Source organism: Sorghum bicolor, chromosome 2, assembly GCF_000003195.3.
Source record: "Sorghum bicolor cultivar BTx623 chromosome 2, Sorghum_bicolor_NCBIv3, whole genome shotgun sequence".
Classification (NCBI taxonomy): Eukaryota; Viridiplantae; Streptophyta; class Magnoliopsida; order Poales; family Poaceae; genus Sorghum; species Sorghum bicolor.
The window spans coordinates 17,690,984-17,703,106 of record NC_012871.2 but is presented as its reverse complement, the minus strand read 5'-3'; the positions used below and the strand labels follow the sequence as shown (position 1 = coordinate 17,703,106).

Genomic DNA, 12,123 nt, shown 5'->3' with positions numbered 1-12,123 from the left:
TTTTCTTTTGGTTTTAGTTTTATCGTTCTTCCTTGCTTCTATTTGTTTTTCTTTTTTCTTTTCATGTTTTCTATGTTTCTTCATTCTTATTTTATATTTTAATTCCTTTTAATCTTCTTTTTATCCTTATTTAAATTATTTATTTATTTTATTTCCTCTATGCACTTTTTATCATTTGTCAATCATGTTTGTTTTTATATTTTTCTTCTTAGTAATTTTATTTTTTATTTTTATTATATATATATATATATGCGATGTTTATGTAATATATATTTAGTATTCTATGTTGTGTTATGTCATGTTTACGTAGTATACATGTGATGTTCTATGATGTTTCTTATGGTGTTCACTTAGTATACATGTAATCTATAATAAATGTGATGTTCTATAATATATTTAATAATGTTCTATGATGTATTTAGTGATGTTAATGTTCTATAAATATATTTACGATATTTGAAAAGTAACCCTTTGACATTATTTGAAATTTTTCTCCATTTTGTGTTTTTATTTTTTTTCTTATGCTTTTTACTCTAGATTTTATTATTATTTTTATCTATATCATGTATTTATGTATTTTTATGTATATTGTAATACCAGTTTCATAAACCTAAAACCAAAATACTATTCTTCTAAATCGATAACATTTTTTACAAAGACAGAACATTGTCTGTTGAACCTAGAATATTGTCTCTACTTAATAAAAGAAAATATTTTATCTTTATAAGATAAATATTTATTAATAAATTTTTATCTAAATATATCCATGTGTGGTCTTGTTTTAAAGGATTTGTTATAAGAAATTTAATGGTGCAATCGAAATTTAATTTATATCTTTGGTTTATGAGTTATGACTTTTTGTAATTCGCTAAAACAATTTTGCATGCATAGGTGAGTGGGGCCTAGGTTGATGGGATAGCATGTCATCGCGCAGTAAGAGCAACTCCAACAGAAGAGCTATCCATGTTGTGTAATCTATATTTGACTATTTTGAGAAAAAAGATAGAGTCCAACAACTATTGTATCTGGCTTTAGCAAGCCATGTATCCCGGAATTCTCGCATGCTAAATATAGCTTGCATGTGCCGCTAGCCATTCGCTTTACCCTATTGGAAAGGTTGTTGGAGTTTTGTATTTTTTTGCTTAAGTTTCTATTTTAAAGGTTAGCTAAATCATGAGTTTAGCCATCTATTTTTACCAACTCTGTTGGAGTTGCTCTAAAAAAAGACCTCTAAAAAAGACCGCCAAAGGAATAGGAGTTGTGGACGGGTCCTCTCTATAATTTTTAGTTGTAGAGATAAATATTCACTAATAAAATTCTATCTAAATATATCCATGTGTGATCTTGTTTTAAAGGATTTGTTATAAGAAATTTAATGGCGCAATCAAAATTTAATTTATATCTTCGGTTTAATAGTTATGACTTTTTTTAATTCGCTAAAACAATTTTACATGCATAGGTGAGTGGGGCCTAAGTTGATGGGCTAGCCTATTATGGTATAGTAAAAAAGGGAGTTGTGACTCCCCCATAGATGTGGTAGATGGGTCTTCTCTATAATTTTTACGGAACTGCTAGTGCCCGGACGTCCGGCGCCAACAACGCGCCCGGACGCCGAGCCCCCCACCCGCGCCACAGAAAAGAAAAAAAACCATCTGCCTTAACTAACTCACCTCTGCCCCACTCGTCCCGTCCGGAAGACCGTTTCTTATCCGCTCCATCCCAACCAACTTACCCCTGCCACACTCGCCCCACACAAAGGACCGCACTTCGTCCGTTCTCCGTGCAAGGAGCCCATCCTCCGCCCACACGAGCATGAGATCCGCCCTGCCCCTCGCTTTGTCAGCCCCTAGCAGATCTGCCTGCCGCTAACTCGTTCCTACAACCTATCCCCATATTTGACGTTGTAACACAATATGTATAATAGTGCAGCAACACCTGACATACTGCTACAACAAACAAGTTGAAGTAGCCGAAACATCATAAACACCGTATTACAACAAACAAGAATAATTGCTGCAACAACATGCAAACAACTACTACAACATACAGATTGAAGTATTGGATAGAACAACTGAAACACCATAAATATAGTATTACAACAACAAAGAACGGCTGTTGCAACAACATGTAACAACTAATACAACAACATAGGTTGAAGCATTAGATGGAGCAACCGAAACACCATAAATATAGTATTACAACAACAAAGAACGGCTGTTGCAACAACATGTAACAACTAATACAACAGCATAGGTTGAACCATTAGATGGAGCAACTGAAACACCATAGACATAGTATTACAACAACATCGACCAACTGTTGCAACAACATGCAACAACTAATACAACAGTGCAAATTAAAGCATTGGATGGAGCAACTAAAACACCATGGACATAGTACTACAACAACACCGAACAAATGTTGTAACAACATAAAACAAACTACTACAACATGCAGACTGAAGCAACTGAAACAACATCTCAAAACACAAAACTGCAACAACGACTAAAACCTACTGCAACGTCTAGATAGAACCATTGCAACAATGACGAGATCTGAACCCGAGAGCTCGCCGGAACCCTATCCTACTGCAACATCACCTGAAAAACATACTGCAAAAAACCAGAGAACACCATTACAACACGTACGAGCACTGAATCCCAAGAGCTCGCCGAAACCCTAGCCAACACAATATCCCGTAGATCTAGATCCAGAGGAAGAGCAGGAGGAGCAAGAGGTGGAGGAGGAGCAGAGGAGGGCTTAGATCCAGATCCACAAAGAGTAGAGAGGGAAAAGGGAGAGAAAGGCTTCAGATCCAAATCCCTCCCCACCTACCTCGTCGGAGCCGCGTCGTTATCTCCATCTCCAGATGCATGGAGGTCACGAGAGCGAGGGAGAAAGAGCAGAGAGGAAGGGAGTTGCGCCGCTCACTGAAAGCTGCCACCGTCGTGCTCTACTCCGGCGGCATGGAGAGTGTGTGGGTCGCAGCGGGGAGGAAGGGAGAAAAGGGGGAAGGAGCGGCTCGCGCATGGCAGAAAGTGCGGCCGCATGTGCGAGCGGTGGAAGTGGCAGCGAGATGTGAGAGAAGAGTGGAGATGAAAAAAATGAGTGGATGAGAAGGCGTGAGGAGCAACAAAATGAGTGGACAACAGCGTCCGAACGGACGGACGTCTTATAGGTATCATTACCGTTTTAGTTGTAGAGATTGATGTGTGCTAAATTTGTTGGACGTGGCGAATGTGTTTATTTTGTTACATATAACATGTACTTCCTGTACACCAACGGATTAACATGACATAATATGTACATACCTTTTGATTACCTAACATATGTAACGTGTACAAATTATGTACCTTAAAATATGCGTGATTTGTATAATTTTGTATTTTTTTACCACTTTAATTAACTTACTAAAAAAACTGTATGTTAATATAACATTGTATACACGATGAATTTGCTGGAAAAAAGAACTTTTATGGTACCCCCACCGTAACCTTTTTTTTTTCGATCGTGCTCATGCCTACCGTAAACTGTTGTTTTTTTAACTTTAACACTGTAACCTGAACTGGGTCATACTGTCATCTACAGCGGAGGGACGTACCTATGCCCGATGACGTCCGTTGGGCATCCGACGGCACGAAGAAATAACACGGTTCTTGCGTTGGCCCGTATACTCGATGAAGCCCATATTCAGGAAGCGCAAAACAGAGGTGGGAAATGCTCCACGCACTGACCAGCTGTTGCTGCTTTTTTTTTTTCTGAAGCTTCCAGTTCTGGTGGTACACCATCACAGAGACAAGTTAGCTTTACTCAAATGTTGATGGTAATATGCCCATATAGCTACTTTACAAATATTTTTGACAGGAAGCTACTTTACAAATATTGAGATGATATTTCTTTTGAACACGCCTTACCTTTACCCACTTGTGTTTTGCGCGTCGCCGCATACATAATTTGGCAATGAGAAATATTTCATATTCTTAATAAAATCACTAGGACCATTGCCAAATATCATAAACAGTGAAACATTTTATCGAGAATAATTTGGAGCCAATTGTCGTTTTTATACTAGTCCACAGAAACACTCCAAACCTGGTTAGTTCTAGCTTTAAGAATATAGCAAGCTAGTCAAATGGTTCCATGAAGTGTTTTCGATTCATATACTAGAGAAACATTTCTAAAAAAGAAAACTGGATTTGAAATGACGAGAGAATTTGAAACCTTGTCAAACGCTTAATCATGTGTAGGCTATGATGTCAGTGTAAGCCTGTTCGCTTGTTTGAAAAGTTATGATTGTCCACTGATTTATTGAAAGAGAAAAACACTGCTAAATGGCTGAGATTCGTCAGATAAACTCAAATGAGCATACTACAAATGATGAGTTGGGTATTGTTTTAGAAATGTCCACATACATGTACCAATGAATGCAGGTGTGGATGATCAGCAGTCGAGGACAAGTCCGGAGATATGACAGTCAGAGACAAATGAGCTGTCCGGTGACCGTATGGAGAAAAGGGAGCTAAGAAAAAAAAAGTTGAACATTGCTCTTTATTTATGTGCCTTGTCCCCTGTAACGCGTGTTGAACATCTCTTTTTATTCACTAGTGGAGGGCGCGCGCCTTCGCGCGCGACAGCAGAAGAGTAGAAGACCTTAGTATGAAACACATAATAGTTGTGACAATACTGGATGCGAGAGTTTCAAGAGAGCGAAGTCCAATGTAGTGAGGATAATTATACATATAGAATACTACATCCAATTTAGAGTTTAAGTCTGCCAGCAGCATAGATATGTAGGCCAAACATATGTGCCGAAAACGTTTAAAATTTGCTACATGACAAAGTATAGTGCCTATACAAAAGCATTATAGAGTGTTGGTCAGAGATATTATACAGGGTCATTAGTAAGTGCACTGCGGCCTTTGACGATCTTGGACATAGATGCATGAACGATCCATGGAGCTTCGAGCATCTATACAAAGCATTAAGTGTTGGGCAGAGAAGAATGTCCTAAAGCTAAGCCTTATAATATGCTTGGAATAACAAAGACAGTTCAAGTTCAATGCCATATAAATCGATGCCGACAGAGAAAAGAATATGACACTAAACATAACTATGTTAAATAGAATGAATCTGCATAAAAACAAAGAAGAATCTATCTATCAACCTTTGTTCCTTCTTTTGTTGACTAGGCCTCATGTCCAGTGCTTTCAGCATGTGGTTTGGGTTCTTCAGTTTTTGATCTGCAGTTTATGTCACATATATAAAGATTTGTTTGAATATGAGTCATGGAAAAGCCTTTGTTATAATGTGTTTCTTGAAAAATAGTAGTGTCATAAAAGAAGGCCCGAATGCTGCACATATAATGGGAACAAGCTACCTTTTTGGAGAAGAGTCCAAAGGTGGCCGAGGATGTTACTTTCGTGTGTTTTTGTCTTCTGTCTGCACGATGGCTGTGCATCCTTGTTGCTTATGTTATATCTTGTGTGCAGTTAGATGCTTTAAGCAAGAGCTGAAAAGAAATCCCTAAAGCAATGTTAAGGTTGTTGCTCCACTTTTAAGAAACGGGGTCCTTCTTCAGATCCAAGAAAAAGAATTAGGTAGCATTCGCAATGTTAACATATATATTTTGAAAGAGATTATTTCCTTAGCATGGATGTTTGATTGGTGAGAATAAAATTCAGTCAAAACCAAATATTGAATAAAACTGGTATGTATAAATTTTTATTTAATTATGGGTACTGGACGAGCTTATTGTAGTTGATGCACTGTGATACACTGATATCTAATTGCAGGACCTGTTATTAGTTTATTACTAAAACATAATATAAATTGCAGGCATGGGCAAGGCCTATTTCCCTTTAATGCCAATTGATGCAATCACCTAACACAAGCATGAAAGCACACTGTCTAATAATCTAGAGAACAATTACATTTACTTACTCCCTCCGTCCCCGAAAGCTTCAACTCCTAGAATCCGTGCCAGTCAAACTTTTCTAACTTTGACCAACTTTATAGAAAAGAGTATCAATATCTATGACATAAAATAAGTATCTTACGAAAATATATTCTATAATAAATTTAATGGTATTAATTTGGTACTATAAATCTTAGCATTTTTTTCTATAAATTTGGTCAAAGTTGTAAAAGTTTGACTTAGGACAACTCTAGAAATTGCAGCTTTCAGGGACGGAGGGAGTATCTCCAATTTGTTGACAACAGAACTGAGTTCTTTAGGTGACTCATGAGTTCCTTGTTGATCAATCATCATGACCGTCAACGACTAAGTTTGATATCTGTCAAATAGAAAGGAGCAGAGGGGAAGGCAACATTCTTACAGAAAAAATTTCATTTGTACACTGCAGTATTCCTTATAAAAAATTGTCAATCGTTGAAGCTTAACCTGACAAGAAAATATAAAACTTTCAGACTCGATTTGTAATCACAGCATAGAAATAAGAGGTTGTAGCATTTTATAACTACCGACGTTCATTACTGTAGCAAAGAAAATGGAAGTGCATATAACAGGCGTGAGGCCCTATGTCCTTAGAAAATAATGGCACTTAACCTTATCAGTTATTGCAATTTAAATATTTCAAGTTACCAGCTAGTTTAAGTCAAATAAGTTCCTAAGATTTAGGTCTGTAATGGCTGGCCTTGAAATCAGTTCAAATGCATTGAGACCTATGGGTCCTTCTACTTTCTTCTCTTTAACATGGTCAGGGTAAATAAGTATTCGAAAAAGTAGCCTGTAATTTATATCTGTGACATTTTGCATGAGAGAAAGCGAAAATGCAGCATCCACTGACTTCTGAATTATGGAAGACAACATCCACATCATCTAATGGTGTGTCATGTTTCTGGTCGAACTCCAGACGTCTATAGTCCTTTTTGAACCACCCATTGTGCAGTCCATTAGGGATTGTCATTATCTGCCATTTTTTCAGGTAAAAGAGAAAAATAATACCAATGAATTAGCCTTGTTAAATTAGACCAAACTATATGTATGGAACCATTTAGAAAAAAGGCGGCCAATGTTCAGGAGGAAGAAAGTGAAGTAAGTTTAAACGAAAAGCGGCCGTTAAGGTCATAGTGGACATCATATTGGAAAAAATTCCATGAGTCAAGTGTAAGTAATCTAAAAAATACCACTCTTGGATATGAAATTAGGGGTGCAGACAGTTAACCCCTACAACTAAATTCAGCTATTATAGCTCAAATGAATATGCATGATTTTGCAGGTTGCCATTTTGATTAGCATGGATGTTCATGTAACATGGAGGGGCAGTATACATCAGCCTGGTGTATGCTTTTGACCTATAGAAACTAACAGGTGCACAAATGCTTTGTCTTTTCAGCATGTGCCACAAAGGCAAGTGAAATAGGAGCATAAAACAGTATGAGTAAGCAACAATATATCAGCAATGGAGCTTCAATCGATCAAAGAAAATTGCAAGAACATACTCCCCCTTAGGTATTTATATTAGTCTTCTCTAAATTCCCTGATGGTAATCCATTTGTTTGCCTCCACTTCATATAGTCGTATAGACATTTTCACATGTACAAACTATTTTTAATGAATCTAGAGATTACATGATCCTTCATATCACTTTTTTTTTGAAAATTTCAATGGCTCCATCTATATTGCCCTTGCCATTCTATACCTATAAATCACTTCTAAAAATTAGCTACTTACCAATTAGGGAACTCTTAGGTAACTGCAGTTGTCCAACAGCGAAACTGAAAGTATTCAGGCTATTACCTTATTGAATTGGAGCCATCATTGAAATTGAAATGAGAGTGTTCTCGTATCTTTTTAAGCAGGCATGTTGTGATCATGCACCTAATAAACGATGGATTTTGAAGGACCCAAATAAATTTGGGAAGCTACTTCCCTTGATCTCACACAGTAACACTTTTAAGTTTAGCGAGCAGACTATAGTCACCAATCCACTCTGCAGGTCAGCTTTCAGTAACAGCAATTACAGTTGAATTGGTTCTCATCTGCTAAATAGCATACTCTCATCTGGAGCTGTCATGTACGGGCGCGCATACTCGCGTCGCCGTAGGGCGCGCGACGTCCGTCGCGCAGCAGAACGCGCTGAGTGCCTGGGTCAGCAGGGAAACAGGCTAGGCGGCTAGGATTATAGGGAATAAAAGATTTAGTTGGTTGTTTCCCTTTATTAGTTGGTTGCTTTCCTTTCTTAGTCCTAAAGTTTAGGAAGGTTTGTTGGGACTAAAGGCTATATAAGCCGGTGTAATCAGACCTTGAGGATTATGAAAGAAAATATCAATCTATCCTATCTCTTCTCTTAAGCCGGCGGCGGGGGGCATAACCCGTCGACGTGTTCTTGGTCTGGGGGCATAACCCGACCAGCAGCCACGGACAGAGGCTACGAACTCCGTAGCCGCGGTCCGCCTACCCTAGGTCTTGAGGACCTTGACAGGAGCATCGTGAATTGCTTTTTGATGCGCTCAAATTTTAATTCGAGTATTGTACCCTGCATTTAGCAAACAGAAATAGCAAACAAAAGGATCAAGCAAATTTAAGCAAAAATAAAGAAAAATGTAGCAGAAAAGCGTGAACGCATATTTGTATAACCCTCAATATGGATATGTATGGACTAAAACTCAGCAAGGGACAAGAGCATAAAAAAATTATGCAATTATTTTAGGATATAAATTCCACAATTAGTTCTGGCTATTTCATTTAAGTAGAAATCGCATAGACATCAACAAAATCATAACTACAAAATCCAATATGGAACTGGTACGCAAGCCCAACCAAAACATGTTAACGAACCTGTTGTGGTTACAAAGCACTCAAATGACGCAATGCCTTGTTTTGTTTATTTACCGAGGAAGAAGATGTGCGAACAACAAATCACAATCTCAAGATGTGCGAACAACAAATCACAATCTCATGCATACTTACGGAAGGGGGCAGCCGCGCCGTCAACCACCGGCAGGGCTCGGTCGAGCACGTCGTGCCCGGGGAGGGCGGCCATCGGAGCCCCCGCGACGAGGGCGGCCACTCGCGCCACCGGCACAGCACCCAACGCGGAGCGCCGAGGGCTGGCGCCGCCTCCGGCGAGGAAGAGGCAGCTAGGGTTTGTCAAGCGCCCGCGGATCAACGCCCGCAGATCGATGGGAGGATACAGCGTAGGGCCTAGCCGCGCACTCCGTGGCCAGGGACGGCCACCGGTGGGTCGCATGCGCAGCGCTCCGCGGCATGCTGAGGGCACCGCTGTTCCGGCCACCCGGTGTTGCTGGAGCACGCTAGCATGTCGGGTGAGAGGGAGAGGGCAGGGAGAGGGAGGAAGGAAGACGGCCGCGGCCGCGGCTGCTCTGAGGACCGTCTGTCGCCGCTGCCGTCGCTGTCGCCCGCGTGAGGAGGGAGGGAAAGGGAGCAAAGAGCAGGGAGAGAGAGGAGATGATATATTTTTTGAGAAGCGTTTAAAAGGTGAAGGAGCTGAGTTTGAGAAAATTGTTATTATAGGACTCCCAAACATGGGCCTTTGTTAAAATATGATTTGTAAGAGCATCTCCAACAGTTTGCCAAGTAAGGTTGTCATCCTTAAAATTTTAGCAAAATAAGCAAATTTTATCTCTAACAGTTTGCCAAATGAGATTACTATTTTTAACAACTTGCTATTTCTCCTCTCCTCACGCGCATATTTACGCGCGCGCATAGCACTTGGCATCTGGCCGCCAGCTCCTGCTCTTCTTCAATTCTAGCAGAAACTGATTGGACATATCGTTGGATGCGACGGGTCAGTGCCGGCCGCCCGTCCATGCTTGCATGCTAGAATCGACCACCGTGCTGTGAATCAGTACTCGATTTGCTCCTGCCATTTCTTGTCTGCTAGGGCTATGCTAATGGAACATGAATGCCAAGTCTTGAATAAATGGTGATGCTCCTTATTTTTAATTTGTGAATGCAACCAAAATTTTCACAAGAAAATAAACATTGTGGATATTTGTTCTACAACATGAATGAAATATAAATCCAGATAATATAGGTTGTGGGTCTACTTTTTTATTTTATACCAGGTTAAAATGACAAACTATTGGAGAGAGTCTATTTTTTCACTTATCATATATTTTAGGGAGTTGCCAAATTATGGTATTTGCCAAGTGAATTTTGACAAACTGTTGGTGATGCTCTAACGCTGACATCGCTAAAACGACATTCTAAACGTTTGCACTTTGTTTTCTATGACATTTAGTGTATTAAATCTCTTTTCTCATCTAAATATATGTATTTCTCTTCTCGACTCTTTTATTCTTCTGTCATCTGGACGTTGGTTACGTGCGGGAATTTGATCGGTCGTTCTTCACTGGGCTGGCTGGCTGGGCAGCTACCGTGACTGACTTGCTGCCTGCCGTCGCCGCCTAGCTGGGCAGTGCCTTGGCTGGTGCCGGTGCCTTGGCTGGGCATGGCATATATGAAGTGCACACGTTCATATATAGTAAAAATTAATAAACAATGAGACATATGCAACGAGGCACCAGGATCGTTGGTTCCATCGACACCAGGTGGAGGCTCTCCATCCATCATCGGCACCAGGCAGGGGAGCGGCGTGCGCCAGATTGGAAGGGAAGGAGGGGCGGCAGCTGGGCGGCCGGCGGCGTGGGCGCAGTCATACTCGTACTGGGAGATGAATCGGTCGGTGGCTAGATGAAACACCGATGAAATTACCGTACCTAATCATCGTCCAAATGACATAAGGATAAAAGAGTCCAAAGAGAAAAGAAATACATATATTTAGATAAGAAAAGAGATTTAATACACCAAATGTCATGGAAAACAAAGTGCAAACGTTTCGAATGTTGTTTTAGCGATGTCAATGTTAGGAACACATGTTTGGGAGTCCTAGAATAGCAATTTTCTCGCTGAGTTTATATTTGTTTCTTCCGAATTCTGATGATCTAGAGAAAACCGGTTATTACATAGGGAAGCTGTGGAAAGACAAACATTAAAAGTAGAAGTTTATATTTGTTTCTTCCGAATTATGATGATCTAGAAAAAACCGGTTATTACATAGGGAAGCGAAAGACAAACATTAAAAGTAGAAGTTAATGCAGTAGAATCTTATAGGAGGAACCTAAGCCGTTGATTATGCAGATCGAACGAGCAAAAGGAATTACGGTGGCGTGGAGGGTACTTCTGTTTGAGGAGCCCACCAAGTTAAGGCCTTGTTTAGTTCGCAAAAATTTTCAAGATTCCCCGTCACATCGAATATTTGGTCGCATGCATGGAGCATTAAATATAGATAAAAATAAAAACTAACTGTACAGTTTACCTGTAATTTGTGAGATGAATCTTTTGAGCCTAGTTACTCCATGATTGGACAATGTTTGTCAAATAAAAACGAAAGTGCTACAGTAGCCAAAAACTAAAGTTTTTGCCAACTAAACAAGGCCTAAATGTGCATTGTAACATTTGTTGAACATCTCTTTTTTATTCATGTGCCCTGTAATGCGTGTTGAACTATTTTATTCATGTAAGCTATACGGTTGTTGAACGTACCTTGTAATTCATGCTATTGCATCCTAAAAATATGTTAGATCAACTTACACGTGAGAATATGTTGGCACATGCACTTGTCACCTGGAAAAGTTACTTAAATTAAAGTGAATTATCCCTTTAATTAGACGGGGGAGTATGAGGTCTCACTACAACATACAACACGTGCTGCGGTAGGAGCTTTATCCTTTTATCAAAGGAAGTACTTGTTACCGCTGAAAGCCACTTTCTTTTCGAGCTAATGGTTAAGGCCTTGTTTAGGCCTTGTTTAGTTCGCAAAAATTTTCAAGATTCTCCGTCACATCGAATCTTTGGTCGCATGTATGGAGCTTTAAATATAGATGAAAATAAAAACTAATTGCACAGTTTACCTGTAATTTGTGAGATAAATCTTTTGAGCCTAGTTACTCTATGATTGGACAATGTTTGTCAAATAAAAACGAAAGTGCTACAGTAGTCAAAAACCCAAATTTTTGCCAACTAAAGAAGGCATTAGTTCCCAAAACAGTTTGCAAAATTTTTCAGATTCTTCGTCACATCAAATCTCTAAACGCATACATGAAGTATTAAATATAGACGAAAATAAAAACTAATTG

The 12,123-nt window shown here is 39.4% G+C and overlaps 1 protein-coding gene across 10 annotated transcripts; it reads right to left on the bottom strand.

Annotated features, from left to right (window-relative positions):
• LOC110432178 lies at positions 2,166-9,537 on the bottom strand. Of its 10 annotated transcripts, XR_002449587.1 has the most exons (9): positions 8,933-9,460; positions 6,807-8,498; positions 6,336-6,400; positions 5,378-5,509; positions 5,165-5,240; positions 4,413-4,650; positions 3,915-4,324; positions 3,602-3,773; positions 2,166-2,612 (listed from the first exon to the last, which is right to left on the bottom strand). XR_002449587.1 is itself a non-coding variant. In XM_021452126.1 (2 exons), exons 1-2 carry the CDS (start codon positions 9,507-9,509, stop codon positions 8,473-8,475), a joined length of 603 nt encoding a protein of 200 aa, XP_021307801.1. In that variant the 5' UTR covers positions 9,510-9,537; the 3' UTR covers positions 6,733-8,472. The 10 variants fall into 10 exon arrangements, 2 of the variants coding, with proteins under 2 accessions (XP_021307801.1, XP_021307802.1); XR_002449585.1 differs by having other exon boundaries at positions 3,915-4,650; XR_002449588.1 differs by lacking the exons at positions 3,915-4,324; positions 4,413-4,650 and having other exon boundaries at positions 8,933-9,453.

What these genes read in the sequence shown, in the direction of transcription:
- LOC110432178 (XM_021452126.1), bottom strand. Translation starts at nt 9,509, where the DNA reads ATGTTTGGGAGTCCTATAATAACAATTTTCTCAAACTCAGCTCCTTCA. An exon ending in CGGCGCGGCTGCCCCCTTCC is followed by an intron (nt 8,499 to 8,932) that starts GTAAGTATGCAT and finishes TGCTAAATGCAG; the next exon opens with GGTACAATACTCGAATTAAA.